Here is a 22,305-nt window from a genome sequence, read left to right as displayed (position 1 = left end):
AATAATATTAAATTATAAACCTTATTGGGACCATTTTTCTGGATACACTTCCGTGGCTTCTAAAAATGCAATGCAAGCGATGCTGGAGCAAAAGAATTTATATTTATTTCTATTTTATTTTTATAGAGGTAATAAGGGTCCATTTTTCGTTGGAATTTTTCCGCGCTGGACAGATGGGATGTAAATTGCAAATCATAGAATTCCCTTATCTTCTTTTGCTCCAACATCCGCTTGACTTGCATTTTTAAAAGCCACGTAGGTGTGACCATAAAAATGGTCCCAATAAGGTTTTTTAATTTAATATTATTTTTATTTTATTAAATTAAAAACTTGTCACTTTTTTTACTTAAATATGAATAAACAACCACGACGCAGTAAAAATGTTGTTACTCACAAGAAGATACGCCTTTTCAATTGATTTTCTCCAGATATGCCAGTTGAAAATAGCTCCCAGTAATTTTTCGATTTTTAAATGCTTCCTTTCTTCTTCCATGAAATTTTGATTTTTTTATTCTCCGGTAGATCCACATTTCAAATGCATCCAATTTATTTACGGTTGATGTTTTAAGGGTCCATCTCTCAACTACATAGAGAAGAGTTGATCAGACTAGATCAGACAAAAAAGGCGCCGAAATTTGATGAAATTTCTCCAGAACTGCTGAAGCTATTAGATGCAGAACAAATAAAAATAATAGCTGAAATATTTAGTGACATATAGAAGGCAGGAAAAATGCCAGCAGAGTGGCTCAAATCTGAATTCGTACTATTATTGCCCAAAAAACCAGGAGCAAAAGTTTGTGAAGACTGTAGGACCATAAGCCTAATGAGCCATCTGCTGAAGCTATTTTTAAAAGTCATCCACAAAGGAATTTACCGGAAATACGAGGAACAAATTGCGTCCAATCAGTTTGGATTTGTGAACGCCGTTCGTACGAAGGAGGCTTTAATTAGCGTGCAGGTGTTGTTTCAGAAATGTAGAGATGTCAGCTGTGTTGATTTTGCATGCCTGATCACTACAAGAAGGCTTTCGATAGAGTTAGGCATGAACAAATGATGGAAGTGCTGAAGAGGACAGGGATTGTCGGAAGAGACCTAAAAATAATAGCTAACCCTGTATTGGAATCAATCAGGGGTGCTCCGAATAGATGGAGAATATACAGATCAAGTCAAAATCTTAAAGGGAGTGAGACGGAGGTGCATCATTTCACCACTGATATTCAATCTGTACTCTGAGCACATTTTTGAAGAGGCTCTAAAAGATATTGATGAAGGCATCTCAATAAATGGAGACAAGCTCAGTAATATATGCGGTATGCAGATGATACAATAGTGTTTTCCAATACCATAGAAGGGCTGAAAAACTTAATGAACAAAATAACGGAGACAAGTAGAACATGTGGATTAGATATAAATACCAGCAAAACCACGCTAATGATCATCAGCAAGAAAAGGCATCACTGCAAAGGCATAACTGGACCAAATCTGTATGTGAACCAAATGAGAATTAAACGTGTTTCACAATACAACTACTTGGGAATTATAATCAATGAGTCGTGGGACCCAAGAGATTAGATGTCGCATCGGAAAAGCAAAAGTGCATTCTTGACTATTAGCTAAGTGTTCAAGAGCCATGACCTCACCCTAGAAACAAAAATAAGGCTCCTTAAATGTTACGTATACTCAGTGCTTCTATATGGAGTAGAAACGTGGACATTGAAGGCGGAAACTCCATCAAAACTTCAGGCTTTTGAGCTATATGGTTGTACAGAAGGATCCTGAAGTTACCATGGAAGACGAAGTCACCAATGAAGAAGTGCTACGGAGGATGAACATAACCGCAGATTTGTTCAACATCGTGAAGGGCCGTAAGCTGCAGTACTTGGGACATATAATAGGACATCAAGGCAGATACGAGCTACTCCAATGCATTTTGCAAGGTAAAATTTAAGGAAAAGGGCCCATGACGAAGAAGAATATCCTGGCTTGCTAACCTGAGAGCATACTATAGAAAGACCTCAACACAACTATTGTACAACAACATCATCATAGCCAGAATGATCTCCAACGTTTGGAACGGACAGACACCCTAAGAAGAAAAAGCATTTGGATAAACGTATAGTCAAATTTTGAGTGTTATTCGGGACCTGCGGTGTAACACAACATACTATAATAGGATCTTAGACATACCATGTAAATAAAAATCAAAGAGTATGATACATATTTATTAAGATATTCCAATCAAAATTAAAAAGTTTTTTTTCTTCAAACGTCAAATAATGATGACATTACTTATCTAACTTGATCCTGTCAAAGTTTGATGTCTCCGCCGGCAGCAGTTTTTTTCCCATTTCTTTACGGCGGAGGGAAAAATGTTGTCATGGCAACAATATGAAACATGTCACAAAGCAACAATACAAATGTCATTAACAACAATTAAACATCATTTTTATTTATAGTAATATTAAAAGTACAATTAGTTAATGAGGCATTTTCAAAATTAAAACCGTGCAAAAATGTTCCCGACTCTTGATACGCATTGGTAATTGTTGATGATACTGATGGTCGAGCACAACTTTCAGCAATCATTCCCGATGTTGGCGAATCATGAGGGTTTAAAATTTTTTGAGCATTATCGTTCTTATTTCTTATTGAATCCTCTATATATCCTTCGGCAACCGTGCTTGATTTATGGTTGAAAATTGCTACGTTTGAAGAAAAAATAGTATACTTTATTCGGCAAAGAAGCGACTTTTCTTGACTTGCCCTCTATTACGCGCCTCACTTCGTTCGGCGCGTAATATCGGGCGCGTCAAGAAAAGTCATGCTTCTCCGCCTCATAAAGTAATATACTATTATTTTTCTTTTTTTTTTACTCAATATTCCTTTTACTTGCTAAGATGAAACGCGATATATCTGCTATTTTCTTCGGGTAAACTTTTTGATCTAACGTTGTCCAGTGCCGGAGAGACGGGGTGTCTAATTTCGTTGATAAAGCTGTTTCTTCTATTTAGATACAAAGACGAAGGAAAAAACTCATTTTCGCATTCCAACTTTCTCCACCTGGATGGATGATTAGGAGGAAGAGGAGGAGCTTCATATAAATGACCTTCTGTTACGTTGTAAACTGCGTTAAATGACCCCTCGTAATCTTTTTCTGAGATAGTACTTAGCTTCCTACTACTCCATCTTCTAGTCAAAATTCTTGGTGAAAGATACCCATTACTGGTTGAGTACAACGAATTAACCGAAGGAAAACTTTGGTTACTATTAAAAATACCGTCTTCCTCTTCAGTCAGTTTTTTGTTTGATTTTATAAGTTTCGGGTGTCTTTTAATTATGCAATACACAATCAAAACAGTTATCGTCACGATTATAACTAGCGTAATAACATACATTACTATCAGAAGAACTTTATCTTTGTTAAAAATCCAAGTTTTCTCACTCCATTCTGGCGGTACGACCAGGGAAGTACAATCAAACGGCGAAACTGTAGATTCGTTTTTTCGTAGCAAACAAAGAATATATCTTTGACTGAAGCTTAATCTTTGTAAATTAACGACTTCTTTGATATTATATTCACAGCCCCTTTCATCGTGTTGATCCACGTTAAACCAAATCATGTACTCATTGTCTACTGAGTTGTGTAAAGTTATTTCATAGTTTGGAGTACCTTCTAGTTCGTAAAAGTCATATGTAATGGATCCATTTCTTACAGATAGTGTGTGGCTGTATATCCTATTAATGGTGGAGCTTTTATACATTTTTCTGGTGCAGTCATCACAAGTTATGCTAATATATTCTGTAGGATCAACCGGTTGTGCTTGTGTAGTAGTAGTTTTGTCTGTAGTGGGGTTGCTAAATGTAACTGATATGGTACTGGTAGACTTCGAAGGCAATGATGTTAATTTTTCAGTGGTTATTTCGTTCGAAGTTTTAGTGGAAGTCAATCGTGTCGGCTGCGGAGTTATTACCTTCTGTGTAGTAGGTTTTAAAGTTGTAGAAGTTGTAGATGTTGTTAAAGTTGTAGAAGTTGTAGTCGTCGTCTTGCTAGGGCAAAAATCAACTTTCGTATAATCTTGTGCACCTTCATCAGTGTGACATAGGAATGGAATTTGGCCTCCTCCAAAATAAATTCCTTTATGAGTGATATAAAACTCTTTTAACCATAACAGATCGCAATCACATATCCACGGATTGTCTGAAATGTCATATATACCTAAAACAAATAGAAGAAATAGTAAAATTCCTCTTTTTAAAAGGTATATTTAAAATCCCTAAAATGGCTTAAATCACAACAGAACGTTTTCGGAATTAACATTCCATCATCAAAAGTCGGGAAAATGTTGACAATCAAGAATTGAACACAATGAACAAAGAAATTTGTAAAGCCACCAAAAGACGCATGATAAATAATACAAGAACGAGAAAATTATAAAAACCGACCTAAAGTGATAGGTATTTTAGATATTTCGTGAAATCGTCATAAGTGGTGCTACAGTCCTATAAAAGAGCCTCGATCTTTCCAAGTCTATTAGGCCAGTCAGTTCCATCCATTGCCAACTGCTGCCAGTTTGCTGCGTCTATTTTTCTACCATCCTCATCTACACCATCCTTCCACCTGAGTTTTGGCCTACCCCTATTTCTACTTCCCACAACTTTTGATAAAGATTCTTCTAGAAGGGTTGTTCTGCTGTGATCGTGCTAGATTTCCTGCCCATTTTAGTCTTCCTATTTTTTATAAGACATTCTACGTGTTTACCACCAAAATATATGTTTATATCTGTGGTATTGTTCGTCCGCTATAACTTTTCCCATGCGTGACGATTCATTTTCAAACATATTAAGTCAAACCATAAAGTGAAACGAACGTCGATGTGTATACAGGATGATTGATTAGTAGGGTAAAGCTCAATAGCTCCGCTATTGTAATAGATAGCAATAAAAGTTAATAATAAAAATTTTAGCCACCTTTGAGCTTCATGTTTTAAAATTAATTAGAATGTTACAGGGTGTTCGATAACACAGTGCGGCAGACCTAACTTATGTTTTTTTAAATGTACACCCTATATTTTATTTTATATTCGAAATCCTGTTAACTTCTCTATCACAAAAACATAAAGGTTTGTAATGTTATACAGGGTATTTACAAAGTTATAACCAATTTTGTATGAAAATCGTAACAAGTTCAGCTCCCTGTATACCTAAATAAAAATAAGCACAACAGCAATGGTTTATTAATGCCATATTTTTTTATTTATTGTCAAAATTTTTAAGAATTATATTGATATTTCTAATTTTCTTTATATCAAATACAGGGTGAGTCAAAACGCAAGTACATTATTTTCTCAGTAATGTTAAATGGAACACAATGTGTATTTTATATTATTATTGAAAAGTAACATTAACGTACTTTAATTTTTATATAACATTGCCTATGCCCAAATTTATTAGTTTTCGAGATATTTTCATTTTTCAGAGCAAATTATTTTAGGTGTTTAAATTTATCTAAATTTTAAGTAAGCCATGACTGAATTGACAATTGAAGATTACCGATTATCAATCCGGTAACCAATGTAACACTGTAGCAAATAAAGAAATAAAAATAATTTATTAGTAATACATTTTACAAACAAAAACACAACCACAACATGCAACATTTTTGAAATAATTAAAAACTATCTTTTTATGTAAATGCAACAAATAAACAAAGAAAATTAGTAATAAATTTGACAAAAAAACACACAAACACAAAATACAATATTTTGTGAAGACAATTAAACACTAGTTTTGTATGTAAATGTAACAATGTAACAAATAAAGAACGAAACATAATTTATCAGTAATACATTTTGCAAAAAAACATGTTTGAAAAAATTAGAAGCTACTTTTAATAAAATATTTTTAATATTTAATTACAGAAGGTGTTCAAAATTATCTCCCAACACATTTATGTACGCCTAAAAACGATCATTGAATGAGCTACTTACTCTACGGAGCATTTGTAAATTAACACATCGAAATACACTTTGTATTCTATTTTTCATCTCATCCCTTGTTGTCTTGTTGTTGGAGGTATTTTATAAACTTCATTATTAACGTAACCCCAAAAAAATCAGTCCAATTTATTAAATTCTGGTAATTTGGGTAACCACACTACTGGTCCATTGAAAAATGAAAATATCTCGAAAACTAATAAATTTAGACATAGGGACTGCTATCTAAAAATTAAAGTACTGTAATGGTACTTTTCAATAGTGATATAAAATACAGGGTGTTCCATTTAAAATTACTGAGAAAATAATGTACTTGCGTTTTGACTCACCCTGTATTTGATATTAAGAAAATTAGCAATATCGACCATTCTTGAAAACTTTGACAATACGTTAAAAAATAAGGCATTAATACACCAATGTTGTTTTGCTTATTTTTATTTATACATGGAGTTGAACTTGTTACGATTTATATATAAAATTGGTTATAACTTTGTAAATACCCTGTATAACATTACAAACCTTTATATTTTTGTGATGGAGAAGTTAACAGGATTTCGAATTTAAAATAAAATATAGGGTGTTCCATTTAAAAAACATAAGTTTAGTCTGCCACTGTGTTATCGAACAGATTCTAACTAATTTTGTAATGTGAAGCTCAAAGGTGCCTAAAATTTTTGTTATTAACTTTTATTGCTATCTATGACTATAGCGGAGCTATTGAGTTTTACCCTATTAATCAATCACCCTGTATACATTTTGTATACTGTATACTACATATATAGGTACTACACACATTGGCGTACGTTTCATTTTATGTATTGATTTAATTTGTTTGAAAATGAATCGTGACGCATCGAAAAAGTTATAGCGAACGAACAATAAATTCGTGAAATATGGGTTATTCCATGAATATACGACTGTCTTGGATTATCGCGACAACGCATATTTTAGTGTGCAACATAAGAAGTGCGAAAGTAAATGGCTCTAATATTTGTTCCAATAAACAACAATGAATTTTGCAATTTACTTTCGTTCTTCATAATTTGCACAGTAAAATATTCGTTGTCGAGATAATCCCCAACAGACGTATGTTCGTGGAATAGGGATTAGTTAAAAGTTATTAGTATTAGGCACAATGGAGCTCACTAGAAGTAATTGATTGCGTCTTATACCGTAGTTGAGAATACCCTGATGGAAACCAAAGCCAAGCTCAACTTATCCTCCCAAAAGGCAGAGTTGAAGTGTCATAGCGTTGTCTCTGGAGACCGTTTGGGAATAAACAAGACATTATTGGCGAGAATTAAAAATCGTTTCAAATGTCGATTTGATGTTAAGCGTTGCCTAGTAAAAGCTTTAGAACCAGAAACCAGGGCTTGGTGAAGCAGTATTTGGTGGGTGCACCTTTTGAGAGAATCGCTTTAGATATTGTTGCGCTATATTTCTCAGAAAGGATTTGGTAATTTTATATTTTGAATCAAACAGCTGACATCAGAATTAACAACGAGAAATCTGAAGAAATTTCTATTCTAAGAAAAGTTAGACAAGGTTGCGTGCTCTCTTCGCTCCTATTTAATTTGTATGCAGAAAAGATCTTCAGAGAAGCAGTAGAAGACAGAATAGAGGGTATAATTGCCAATGGAATAGTCATCAACGATCTTAGAAACGCTTGATGACACAGTTCTGTTAGCAACTGACAGGGATGATTTGCAACAGAGAGTTAAAAATTACACTAGGAATAAGCTTATTACGCTGCTACGTGTTCAGTATTTTGTTCTATGGAATGGAAGCAAGGACCTTCACGGAAACAATGTGCAAAAGGATTGAAGCTTTTGAAAAGTGGTCTTACCGCAGAATATTGAGGATATCGTGGATGAACAGGGTAACAAATCAAGCGGTAAGGCAGCGACTAAACACAGAAAGAGAAGTACTGAATATCATAAAAAGAAGAAAACTGGAGTACTTTGTCCACGTGATGAGAAATCCGAAATATAAAATGCTGCATGTAATTATCCAAGGAAAGATAGAGGAAAAGCATGGCCCTGGACGCAGAAAAACATGGCTTAGGAACCTCCGCCAGTGGTGTGGAGTGAGCACCACGATACTATTTAGGTCAGCTGTGTACAAAGTAGAGATAATGCGACTTGTCGGCAGTGTTCTGGGAGGACAAGGCACTTAAGGGGCTATCCTAGTGTAAAAGTGCGAAATTCATATACTTTTTTGGGAATTTCTAAAATAAAAAGTACTGTAGCAATCGTTATGAAAATTTCCATGAGCGTTTATTATAAAAAGAGTTATAAGTAAAACAATTTTTATAAAAAAATATTGAAAATTAATCGATTTATGCGTCATCTACTGGCACTGTGAAAATAAAAACATTGCTTCACTACTGCAGTGATTGGGACAAATAGAGATCCTGAAACATAAAATTTCAAAGTCATTATTGAAATATAAGTTATTTCCCATACCATCAACTAGGATTTTTGAAAAATATTAAAATTTGGAAAAATGATGAAGTGTTGAAATTTTTTTAAATTAGCTAAAACATTTTCAGTCTCAAAAACCGCCAAATTGACTAGTCCCAATCACTGCAGTAGTGGAGCTATGTTTTTATTTTCGTAGTGCCAGTAGATGGGGCATAAATCGTTTAATTTTCAATATTTTTTATGCAAATTGTTTACATGTACTTTGTTTATAATAAATGCTCATGAAAATTTTCAAAACAATTGGTACAGTACTTTTTATTTTAGAAATTCCCAAAAAAGTATATGAATTTCTTACTGTTACACTAGGATAGCCCCTTAAAGAAGAAGTATTCGAAAGGACAAAATTTAATGTACGCTTTTGTTCTTTTAAATCTAATAAACAATATGAAATTACCAAAATTTGAAGACGTAGCTTGAAAACCACTAAAAATTCCTTTCGGCAATGTGCTTAGAGAGTTTTTATTAATACTAAACAAGTTTAAAGCATGTCCTATACCGCTAAATGCATCTTTTTCCACATATTTTATGTTGCAATCTGTTAAATATAATTGAACGACTCTGGGTATATCGATGAATGAGTTACTCTTCAAGTATTCTATGGAATTATACATCATATCCAATTCTACTATTTGCAAAGTTGTGCCTGTACCCGTTAAATTTATAATGTCCTAAAAATAAAGAAAAGTAAGTTAATGTTTTAGACAAATAAAGATAAAGAGAACAAGAGTTATAAACATTGACGATTTATCTAATTTTATAAAATTGTATTTGTTATTGTTATGTATATCTTTTTCGTGACTCTATGTTAAGCTTTGTCCATAAAATTGTATAATTTTCAGTGACAATAAAGCATATTTCTATTCTATTCTAACAATAGAAATTAAGTGGTTTGCTAGTTCCATTGCAATTTTTTGAACATTGAAGAATTAGTAACCTTTTTGAAGTTATACTTGTTTAGGCGCGATTGAGATTGAGGGTGAATTTATATTGATCTGCACGCATGCGCATACCGACAGTTTGGTATTAGTCTTTATACGGGCTCTGATTGGGTGTTGAAATGATCTGTCAATAATTGTTCAATATGGAGGTTATGGGTAAACAAAAATGTTGTATAATATATTAGTTTTTATTGTTGTGAGGACAGAAATAAAATAAAATTTATAATTATAGTGACTTTTTAAATAGTTTTGAAAAGCACAGGTACGTAATTCTAAATGTTTCAGTTGTATTCCAATAAAAAATTATTTTCATACCTATTTGGAAAATGTAAAAAAAATAATGTACTTACCTAGTACTTGCTATGCTATACCCCTAGTAGGCAATGCTTTAATTTACATAATCTGATTACGAACAAACTTTCTACAAATTTTCATCTAATGTATCGTTTTCTTACTCTATATATTGTTATATTTTAATTCGACAAAAATCAAACAGTTCAGTTTGTGTATATTCCCACATGACGTATACGCGAACGTGGCGCAGTTTGAAATCGCTTCGACTCTCGTACGGCGGGATACACGGGAAGTAGATTCAAGCCCAATGCAAGTTATATCATTTTTTTAATTTTTTTTTTATAGATTTTATGATTGTAAGTATATTATTATATAATTTTTTTCAGAAAATACGTATTTAATTAAAATTTTTGGCAACAATTATTGTTCAGAAATCATTTGTGGCATTATTCAATGTGTTTGTGTGTATTTTACTCTTTTATTTTTTTAATTTTTGGTATTGTTTTAATAAAATGTTTTGGAAAGTAGTAGAGAAACTGTTTAAAGTATATTGATTTCGTTGAAATCATATAATAGAAGTATAACTTCTTACGTGCGTACAAAGTACACACATTCTTTTTTTTTTTTTCTATTGGAACGTAAGAAAATTGTACTTTATCGCCGCAACCACAGTACACACAACGGTACTAGACTTCTCGAAAGGCATATGCAAAATATTTAGGTACATATTTTCAGCAAGATATAAAATATAAACTATCCTTGTCAAAATGTTCTTACTTGTAGCTGCTTGCAGATTTAAAGAATATATAAAAATTATTGTAGATTTAGCAGTTTTTTTAGAAAAGATCCCAAAAATCACTAATTAATGTATTTTTTCAATAAAAAGCTGGAAAAGGTAGCATTTTTCGAGAAATTGCCACGAGACAAAATAATTTTCCTAAAAAAGTGAGATACACCTAAAAAATTATTCGAAGAAACTCAAGAATTTTCTTTTTGATAAGTTGTTTAATAAAAATCTCCATTTGTTAATAGTTATTTCAATTTGTTAAGAGCAGTTGTTAATAAGAATTAGAAAAATAAAATCTTGATATCGTGAGTACTTACCAAACTATTAAAATTATTCTCGTTAAAAAAATTTCTAACTAATACATCTGAATATAAAGGAATATACAAAGCTGTTACAAATAAATTAAATGGAGAATAGTAACTACATCAGTAAAAATTTGTTTAAAGGTTAATAAAAGTGGCCTTTCTGAAATCGGTAGAACACTCTGTGATTTTCAACTATGTACTTGTAACACACTTTGCTTGTTTTTTTCATCTTTTTTGAGGGGTAATGAAATTTCTAAAATGAAAAAAGCAGGCAGAGTGTAGTTGAGAATCACAAAAAGCGTTTTACCTATTTAGTCCAGAAAGCCACTGCGCATCCGCTAGGAAAAATATTCTAATTCGAAATTTTTGCACAATCTTACTCAAAAAGGACTCCTTTTAACAAATTTGCATGTTGCCAGGACCAAAAGGTGGTCAAAAATTTTTTAAACGTTTTTTTTTGTTTTTTTCCTGAAGTTATTTTTTTTGCATGGAAAAAAGTTTTTTGTTTTTTGGATCATTCCAAACGGAAAAGGTCTTTAGTGACTTTTCTCTAAAAATGATAGTTTTTGACATATTATAAGCGATTAAAAATTGAAAAATTGCGAAATCGGCCATTTTAAACCCTCAAAAACTATGTGAAAAAGTGAAAATTTGAATGTTGCCAAGGTAGGTAGATATTCTTTAAACATCGATTGATGAATCCCGAATAGTTTTTTGCAACACAATATTCAAAACTCCTTTGTTTTTTAATTGCTAATCAAGCGTGCGCGACACTATTTTCCACCGACAGTATGGTGCAAATGAAAGGAATAAATTCATTATTTCGTAAACCGGCGACTTTAACGAAAAATCCCGAAACAGGTCGATTTTTATTTTTAATTTATGATATTGTGACATATATGGTATACTAGTGACGTCATCCGTCTGGGCGCGATGACGTAATCGATGATTTTTTTTAAATAAGAATAGGGGTCGTGTGGTAGCTCATTTGAAAGGTTCTTCAATTCTCTATACAGTAATGTAAACATTTACATAATTATTTATACAGGGTGTCCTTCTACTTCTTTTTTTGTCAAATAATTTAATTTATTAAAAATTTTTTGGACACCCTGTATAAATAATTATGTAAATGTTTATATTACTGAATAGATAATTGAAGAACTTTTCAAATGAGCTAGCACGCGACCCCTATTCTCATTTAAAAAATCGTCGATTACGTCATCACGTCCAGATGGATGAGTCACTAGTATACCATATATGCCACAATATCATAACTTAAAAATAAAAATCGACCTGTTTCGGGATTTTTCGTTAAAGTCGCCGGTTTACAAAATAACGAATTTATTCTTTTCATTTGCACCATACTGTCGGTGGAAAATAGTGTCGCGAACGCTTGATTAGCAATTAAAAAACAAAGGAGTTTTGAATATTGTGTTGCAAAAAACTCTTCGGGATTTCATCAATCGATGTTTAAAGAATATCTACCTACCTTGGCAACATTCAAATTTTCACTTTTTCACATAGCAATTTCGCATACCGATTTCGCAATTTTTCAATTTTTAATCGCTTATATGTCAAAAACTATCATTTTTAGAGAAAAGTCACTAAAGACCTTTTCTGTTTGGAATGATCCAAAAAACCTAAAAAAACTTTTTTCCACGCAAAAAAAATAATTTTAGGAAAAAAACAAAAAAAAAACGTTTAAAATATTTTTGACCACCTTTTGGTCCTGGCAACATGCACATTTGTTAAAAGGAGTCCTTTTTGAGTAAGATTGTGCAAAAAATCCGAATCAGAATATTTTTCCTAGCGGATGCGTAGTGGCTTTCTGGACTAATTTCAGAAAGGCAACTATTATTAACTTTTAACCAAGAATTCTTTAAAAAATTTAAAATATTAACTCTTCCTTCTTTGTTTGTTTTTGAATCCGTTTGTTTAATCCGCAAACATGCATCAGAAGGTCCAGAGAGACCCACTCACAACTATCCCCTTAGAAACGTGGAGCATAATCTTTATCTGCCAACCCCACGGTCTTAGCTGGTTAAGTGCTCTATACTATACAATTAGAGAAAAATGCACAATCACCTGCCATCTAACATCAAATCTATTACAGCATTTCCCGCTTTTCGCAAGGCCTTGAAAGCTTATTTGCTAGAGAGAGCTTTTTATACAGTGAATGACTTTTTTATAAACGATTTGAATTCAGCAAATTGATTTGCAGGATTATTACTTTCGAGTACTTTTGTACATATTTGCAGCGGCATAGAACTTTGATTTACTTTCCCTTTCCCTTTTCCTTGTTCGCCTTCTTTTTGCTCTGACGTTGTATACATATTGTTTGCAAAATTTTTAATTTTTTAATGTGTACTTAATAACTATAAAATTATATTAAGTAGTATAACTCACGCCATTTACTTGGTGTCTGTTTCTGTTTTTGTTTTGTTTGTAGTTTTTTATTATTTTTTGCTTTTTATTGTATTTTTTATTTTGTATAAGCTTTGTCCACAAATTGGTAAAATTTTTTGACAATAAAGCATACCTTTAAACAAACTTTTACTAATGTAGTTACTATTCTCCATTTAAATTAATTATTTGCAACAGCTTTGGATATTTCTTTATTTTCAGATGTATGAGTTAGAAAAATGTGTCGTTTTTTAACGAGAATAATTTTAATAGGTAGATATTCAAGATATCTTGAGAAAGACCAATAAACGTGAAAAATGGGTAATATTTATTATATTTTACCCCATATTAAACCTGTTAACGTGGCTTATGATTTTTTTCTCAACACAAATGCAAAATAAAATAATTACTGAGTTTACTTGTTTGTTTTCTTACAAAAAGTTATAGATTAAAAATAGGTAATTAAAAATATTTGAAAATCCCAAAAAAAAAAAAATTTTTTTCGGGGGTTCGGGACATGGGTTAGGGTTCACATTTTGGGCTGAAATTTGAAATTGAGGTTTTATTGGCTGCCCATTACCAGAAAACAGCCGGGGAGATCAACATTTTTAAACTTCGGTTTTTTCGGAACACCCTAGTAAACCACTTGCCTATTAAATATACAAGTCTGAATATAAATTTTTACCTCAGCTTCAAGATAACATCGTTGTATTTGTAGTATCTCCAATGAACTTGCCACAGGTTGCAAAAGTCCCCACTCAAAATCAACTTGCCTCGTATCGATGAACCTAAACTCCATTCTTTTAAGTTTGCTACCTTCTAAGATGTTCTTTTTTAATTGAGATAAATTCGTGTTGTCTAATATTAAAACTGATAAAATTTGAAAAGGAACGCCGCTAAAAACCCTGTCTCCTAAATCATCTACACTTTCTGAGATTTGGAGCGATGTTACTGAAAGAGGAAAGCCATTCAACCATCCTTCCTCTAATTTGCCATTAGGAATGGATAAACCCTTAAGTGTAAGTATTACGTTTCTTCCACCGCAGTTCTGTAAAAGATAAAAGTTATTTAGTTTACACTTATTCGTATTAATTCAAATAATTCAAACAAAAAATAAAAGTCAAAAATGAATAACCATTTTCAATTTCGTTGCAAAACGAAAATACAGCCGCACCATATTCTAGTCCAATCAGAGAGTGCAGCAAGCACCTCTACCGGTTTCGAAACTTATTAGTCTCTCATCAGGAGGCACATATACTGCTCTCTCCGATCCAACCAAAACAAACCACGACGTGCAGTCCCGGATTGCAACGAACGAAATGGCATAGATGCCCTAGCGGCAACTGCTAGCAAAAGACTAAGTTTTCACTCAAAAATAAAAGATTTCTCATATTTAGGGCGACATTGTAACGTGTCAAAATTTTCCTAATTTCGTGAGACTTTGCTTACTCACGAATGACATTTGCTCTCTATTTAACACCGCTTCGTTGGTCTGTATCGCTGTCCAGGGTATTCGGAACACTCATCTATGCAACCACATCTCTAACGCTTCTAGGCGATTAATCGTATCAGCCTTCAGAGTCTAATAGATCTCGGTGTCATGTAACAATATTGACCAAATATAGCATTTGATCATTATTTTACGCAATCTTTTTACAGTTATTTCAACAGCAGTATCTCCGATTATATTAGCTATATTTTTTCAAATTGTATAACTCTCTTTTATGTTTTAATTCGTGTTTTCTTCTATGTTTGCCCTTAACAACAAGAAATGGCTATAGAAGAAGGAACTGTCTATCTATCTATCTATCTAATCTATGTAGCCCATGTTATCCATTTTAGGACGTAGGCCTCCCCTTCTTATTGTCTATATTTGTATCTGTCCCCTGAGCTCATTCAAGTTCATTCATTTGGGTCTGGCTTACCTCTTCAAGTCATCAACCCATCCCATCTGTGGTCTTCCTCTGCTTCTTTTGTATTCGTATGGTCTCCAGTGTAGTATTTCCTTGTTCCACCTATCATCTCCGTGTCTGATGTTGTGTCCCGCAGATTTCCATTTAGATTCGGCTACCTTTTCTCTCACATCCTTCAACTGTTTAATATTTCGAATCCACTCGTTTCGTTTTATGTCCTTAAAACGTATTTGCAACATCTGCCTTTCCATTAGAAGGAACTTCTGTATTAAATATGTTCTTTATAAATGTAAAACTCTTAATCCCATAGATGGGTATTCACCTTAAAAATCATTAACTAAACTATTACCTTTTAACCTAACCTATATAGTAAGAAAGTTGCTGGATTTATCGATAGCACAGATATTCAGATGAAGTTTAAGGAAAGGACGTGGCTTAGTATACAGATTTCACGACTAAATTCCGGAGACAGTGTACAACTTAGATACATGATAACTTATGTAATTGCATAAAAAATACTCACATCAACATCACTTTTCAATATATCTTGCACAGTCGCTCCATCACAGGTAATAGCACAGCCTTCGGATTGTATGCTAACATAACACCTACCATCCGTTTCTTTTAGTTTAAAGTTTGACAGCTTTGGCTTTGAGATTTTCCGTCGACCATGTTCTGTTGAACAGTTTTTAATTTTGGGACTGTCCAAGTCAAAAATTCCTAGCGTATTGTCTAGTACAATTATAGCAACGCATATACAAAAAAATATACAGGTGACGGTTATTACGACTCCTCGCCATTTATCGTTATCGTTCTTATTTTTTCTGGAAAATAAAGTATCTTCAAATGTAGAAAATAAACATTATAAAATGTATACAGAAATAATGTGTAAGAAAAAATCCACATGTATACCACATATAAACACTCCAACAACTAATTAAGAAAGAAATGGTAAAAAATAGACCAGTACACATGGTATTCATCGATTTAAAAAAGGCATATGACACGGTTCCCAGAAAACAACTATGGAACACGATGAAGGAAATCGGAATAATACAGAGGTTAATAGAAGGCGTAAAAAACCTTTACAACAACAACAGGGTAAGAGTTAAAACCCGCAATAAATACTACAAAAAATTATATATACACCGTTTTTGGGCGATAACATCCTTCGGTAGGGATCTATGGAGGAGTACCACCAAGCCGCAAACCCTTTTCCCTTGCCGTACCGCTCCTCCATAGGCCGATCAGACACCAGTTTATTCCAGACCAAGTCGTAGATTCTATATAGAATTTTGATGATAGGGAAATTAACGGCAATGAAAAATTCAAATATTTAGAAACTCTCAAAGAATGGAACCACCGACCACCGAGCAAGAGATAACCAACAGATTAGCACAGACAAGAACATGTATTAAACAAATGAACGGGGTACAGTGGGATAGACAGATTACCAGAAATACAAAGAAGAGAATATATTATGACACCTTGGTACGTAGTGTAATGACCTATGGAGCAGAGAATTGGGTAATAAACAAACGAAACAGGTCCAAAATTACAGCAACTGAAATGGAGTACATGAGAAGAAGCTGCAAAGTGTCAAGAATAGATCGCATTAGAAATGAGGAGATAAAACTAAGAATGGCATTAGAACAAGACATACTCAGCTACATAGAAGAAAAACGTTTAATTTGGTATGGACATGTGAGAAGAGAAGATCGTACAAGGTGGATATCAAAGATTGCGGATTGGAGCCAATAGGAAAGAGAAGAAGAGGTAGACTCCGAAGATCATGGAGGCATGAAGTGGACGAGGCCATGGAAAGACGAGACCATAGAGATGGAGAATGGCAGAACAGAAAGGACTGGAAACGTTGGCTGAAAGAAGGAAGACGGCGGCATCTGTAAAAATCCTTATATAGATAGAAAAAAATCCTAGCTACATAACATAAAAGAGGAATATAACAGGAACAAAACACAAAACTGCTAATTCATCAAGCTAATGACAGGCAAAAGTTTGGCATATTGATCGCAAAACTCAATCGAGAAGGCACTTATAAGAATTTCTATGTTCTTCCATTAATCTCTTGTTTATAGTTTTATTTTTGATCTTTCTTTCTCTACTTATTCCACAAGTAGTGAGAAACAACCAAGAACAGCACTTAATTGTATTAAATCACAACCAACATTAATTAAGACACTTCTCTAAGGAGAACAAAGAGAAGCTATATATGTTAAAGAAGGAGAACAAAGAAAACATGGAAGTTAAAACTATGATTAGACGAGTCTGTGAAGGATACAGAGCTATTTAATTGCTGAAGCCGACCAGATATCTTTATCAATGTACTGACAATGATATGATAATATACCTCCCATAGCTCTACCATTTAAAAAAATTATTTACGTAACTATAGCCTGAATAAACTTATAGTAGGGGAGGAAAGTATGCTAAATTTGTAGTTACTCGAACGTTATGGGGACCTATTGGGTTGTGAAGAGTAGGTCCTAAAACTGTGGGGGACTAGTGTCCCTAGTGGGGGACATTCCATTTTTAAATTTAATTTTCCATTTCCGACAATTGTTTTTTCCGATTATAGCGCCATCTATCTATAATTCGAAAAAATATTTGGAATAAAAGTTGCATATTTTTACGTAAAGAATCCAAAGCTGCAATAAAAATTGGGGGCTCCTATTTAAGATTTTAAAGTAACCCCCCACCTCACCACCGAGGGTGGTCGTGTTTGGTGGCATTCGATAGATTCTTCAAAAACATTGAATACGGGTATTTTGCAGATTTTCGAGCTGATGTTCATTTCGCGAAATATCGCGAGACTCATATTTAAAATTTTAAATTCACCCCTCACCCCTCTCCGTGGGGGGGGGGGGCGTGTTTGGTATCATTCGATAGATTTTTAAAAAATATTAAACATCCATTTTTTAGTTTTTTGATCTGACGTTCATTTTGCGAAATATTCGCTTTTTTTGTGAAACTTTGTGACTCGCCCATTTCCTTACGCCCCGCTCAAATCGTCAGATTTTTGAAATATACACTCTTTTGCATGTACTTAGCTTACATTATCTTAATCTGATAATTTCGTGTTTTTCTAAGGATAGATTTTTTTTCGGACCCCCATTAACGTACTCCCCTGTACTAAGAGCCAATATAATGGTAGAGGTACATTTACAGGGTACAAGGTTTCTCCCCAAGTGATAATCTGACACACTCGAGTAACTGCAAAAATCCCCGCTTGGGCTCCCCTACCATTATTTTCGCGATATAAAAATTGCAATATCCATTTATCTGTCGTTGATAAATGTTAGGTATTATATTTATCTTTCACCACTAATTCTGTACTAATGTACAATCTGTGTCATCAAATGTTCAGCTTTCTACGTATTTCTGAACTATGAAAAGTGATGCAACAGTGACACCCAAACTGTGTGTTCCAAATAATAGATAGTTTTGATAAGTAAAGCGTTATTAATAAATTTATTTCAATTAAATTTTTGAGAAACTGGTAAAAGATTAACTACATTATATTATCTAGTAATATACAGGATATACGGACAAAGAGTACCTAAATAACCTTATAAAACTCGGCAGAATGTTAAATAAGGTCACTGAGAGTTGTGAAAAAATGGGGATGAAGACCAATACTGCGAAAATTAAAGTTATAAAAATATCAAGTGTGTATCCCTTCCAAGTATGAATCACAAACAGTTTGAATACGTCTCTAATTAGCCTTTTTCGGTCCATCTTTGGACATAGGCCTCCCCAATCCTTTTCCATTCTTCTCTCTCTGTCGCTACAGTTATCCACCTAGAGCCCACGTTCTTCTTGACATCATCTGTCCATCTCATTTGCGGCCTTCCTCTACTTTGAATAGGTAGACCGTAGACCCATACAAATATCTTGGGTGCTGCTTCAACAATCAACTTTATTATTAGCTAACAAGAAGTAAGAGGGAGAATAGACGTAGCCCGAAAAGCCTTTATCAAAATGAAAAGCTTATTTTGTGACAGTTGCAATAATATAAGTCTCAGATGTCGTTTTCGGCATTGCTATGTATGGTCAATACAATTGTATGGAACGGAGGCCTGGATGCTCGAAATAACGCTGATAACCAAGTTAGAAGCCTTTGAACTCTGCCTTTATAGAAGGATCTTGAAAATACCTTGGACAACCCACAACACTAACGAAAATGCCCTGAGGAGAATAGGTACAAATAGGGAGCTGCTAAAGATCATCATAGTTAGAAAAGTTAGCTACCTAGGTCACATAATAAGAAACGAAATGTATCGCCTCGCGCAAATGATCATCTAAAATCTAAGGGATGACTTAAGGAAGAGAGGGTCCCGGTAGGTGCCACATTTCATGGCTTAAAAATATCAGAGACTGGACCGGCATTGATTCAATATCCTTGTTTAGAGCCGCACTGGACAGAGACAGATTTGCTAGTGTAGTCGCCAACCTCCACCATTCATCCACTAAAGGAGACAGCACCACAAGAAGAATATTTCCAAAAGTAGCGAATAAAGTAGCTCTCAAAAAGAATATCGAAGAAAAAATGCCCTCCATATTTTAAAAAACGTAAATCCCAACAACAACAAAATGTTCCTGGGTATTTGATGAACCATTAGACTTACTTGCTAAAACATTAAACAATAAATGTCTTACACAAGAGGAAAAAAACATGATGTTCTTCTTCGACCTGGCCCGCTTCTTCCGTCTACTTGTATTACTACTTGTATTACTAAATGAAGTATATTATATATCTCTTGGTGTCACATAACATGGCCAAAATATGGTCGGTCTACCATTAACCAGCTATTCAACGTAAAACAAATATTATCTAAAGGCTGGGGACACGATCTTTGTGCCAAATCTGGGAGCTACCAAAACTTTGTAGATTTTCGACAAGCCATTGATAACATAAACAGAGATAAAATATACTTAATTATGCGAGAATTTGGTACAGGTACCAAGGAAATTGTTAAAATCAGTTAAAGCTATCAAGGCACACAGAAGCGCAAGTACGAGTTCAAAGCCAATTGATAGATCCCTTCCAGATAACTAAGGGGCTAAAAGATAAGGATAGACGAAGTGAGAAGCGATGTTAAAGATATTTTGAAGGTGGATAACTGCAGGATGAGAGCAGCCAGGGAATGGGATGCTCAGAGGCGGATGCTGGGGGAGGCTAGGACCTGACTTGAGCTGTAGCACCATAGGATAGGAGAGAGATAGTGATAAGGAGGAGCGTGGAGGAAGCTTACTTACTTCAATATTAGATCATACATGTCTAAAGAATTCCAGGTAAACAACAAACTCCTACTACACGAAATATTAAACTCATATCGCGTTCAATCTCTAAAACTACACAATCGACTAAAATTAATAATATGATGGTGAAGTGGCATTAAATCTGAAAATAAATAAAGCAATAATACCACTCTAATGACATTGTTATGTTTTTGAGTCACTTTTAGTGCGATAAAACAATCGATACTATTTCTAATTAACAAAAATAATCAAACGCGCAAATCTGCAGATTTTTTGGCAAATATAAATTTGTTTTATTGTTGGGTTTTGGTTTCAACATAAGCCGACGTGTAAACTAATGAAAGAAAGGCAAACAGATAAATTGAATCCGGTAATTTTGACTTACAAAAAAATAGTTTAGGGTACTATAAAAATTTCCAGAAAGATAATAGTGACAAAATTTCAGTAGGCATAATATGAGGAACAATTTACGAAATATTGAACAACGAAATACATTGATAAAATTTTATAAGGCAATGCTCACAGAAGGTTACTCTATTAAATCAAAGACTAAAAATGGAGGAAGATTTCAATTAGGGTGACACTAGAGGAAGATTCATATACATTCCTCAAACAACGAAACAAGTCAGATATAGATATAAACTACGCACTAATCTTTTCAGAAATTCTTCAGAAGGACAAATTATCAGTGATGATGATGATGCGCGTAAAAACAGGCTGGAAAAACAATTTAGAGGGTCTGCTAACAGAGCAACTACAAAAAAATATACGGAAGTGGGGAGGGTTCGTTAAGACCCAAGATATTTAAGATATAATCATGGATTCGGTCATCATAAACGACAAAAAAGCAAGAGGATACAGTCAGGAACAAAGAAGTCAAGATAACTATGTCGGTAGTTTGTTTTGTTACGCATAACGCATACGATATGCAAATACCTATAGTAGTGGAGGAAAGTATGCTGCAGTTACTCGGGCGTTATGGAGACCTATCGGGTTGTGAAGAGTAGGTCATAAAATCAAAAAAAGTTAGGTTTTCCATAAAGTGGGGGACTTTCCATTTTTTAATTTAATTTTCCATTTCCAACAATCGTTTTTGAAGTTATACTTCTTTAGTCGCGATTGAGAGTAAAATTTCATAATACTGCGCGCATTCGCACACAGACAGTATGACGTTTAGTTGCTATATCTTTCTAGTTATGCATAAATATATCAGTGCAAGAAAAGGTGTGAAAAGAATATATTAGTGTTTTTAGTAAATATATTTATTATAATTTTTGTGTCTTTGGATTTGTGTTCCTCAGGAGTAAGATGAGTATTATTAAAACATTTTATTGTATATTTATTAAATTTCACATTGTCTGTTTGTTACCGTGAATTGTCATTAGGTACGTCCGAACCGATACAGACACAGTTCTCGTAGCGTATTTGGTATAGCATTCGGCCAGAGATCGAGAGACCTTATTGAGTTCGAATCCAGTGCAATCCCATACTTTTTTTTTTATTTTTTTGAAAGCGGTAAGCACAAAATTAGTTTGGTGTTTAAAAAAAATTAAAACAAACTGTTTAAAGTATATTTATTTTTAAGAAATCATAATAATAGAAGCATAAAGAATCCAAATCTGCAATTAAAATTGGGGGCTCCTATTTAATATTTTAAAGTACCTACCTAACCCCCTACCCCACTCCCTTAGTGGGCCGTGTTTGGTATCACTCGATAGATTTTTGAAAAATTTTGGACAAGTAGGTATCTTTTAGTTTTTCGATCTAACGTTTATTTCGCGAAATATTCGCTTTTTTGTGAAATTTTGTGACTCACCCATGTCTAATCTAGTCCACAGATTTAACAGAAAAGCAAAGATGTAAATTAAAAATCAGATGAATGTTATTGATAGTAACCATGATCAGTTTC

General features: G+C 33.6%; 1 protein-coding gene across 1 annotated transcript; it reads right to left on the bottom strand.

Moving 5' to 3' along the window:
• Positions 1-2,208: 2,208 nt before the first annotated feature.
• LOC114325584 (uncharacterized) lies at positions 2,209-20,565 on the bottom strand. Its single transcript, XM_028273685.2, has 5 exons — positions 20,394-20,565; positions 15,640-15,940; positions 13,889-14,251; positions 8,871-9,144; positions 2,209-4,216 (listed from the first exon to the last, which is right to left on the bottom strand). The coding sequence occupies exons 1-5, from the start codon at positions 20,411-20,413 to the stop codon at positions 2,886-2,888; spliced, it is 2,289 nt and encodes a 762-aa protein (XP_028129486.2). The 5' UTR covers positions 20,414-20,565; the 3' UTR covers positions 2,209-2,885.
• Positions 20,566-22,305: the final 1,740 nt, after the last annotated feature.

The sequence above is a fragment of the Diabrotica virgifera genome, chromosome 3 (assembly GCF_917563875.1).
Source record: "Diabrotica virgifera virgifera chromosome 3, PGI_DIABVI_V3a".
Lineage (NCBI taxonomy): Eukaryota > Metazoa > Arthropoda > Insecta > Coleoptera > Chrysomelidae > Diabrotica > Diabrotica virgifera.
The sequence above is the reverse complement of the archived record's forward strand: the minus strand, read 5'-3'. Positions and strand labels throughout refer to the sequence as shown.

What these genes read in the sequence shown, in the direction of transcription:
- LOC114325584 (XM_028273685.2), bottom strand. Translation starts at nt 20,413, where the DNA reads ATGTATGATCTAATATTGAA. An exon ending in ATGTATGATCTAATATTGAA is followed by an intron (nt 15,941 to 20,393) that starts GTAAGTAAGCTT and finishes TTTATTTTCCAG; the next exon opens with AAAAAATAAGAACGATAACG. An exon ending in TATTGAAAAGTGATGTTGAT is followed by an intron (nt 14,252 to 15,639) that starts GTGAGTATTTTT and finishes TATCTTTTACAG; the next exon opens with AACTGCGGTGGAAGAAACGT.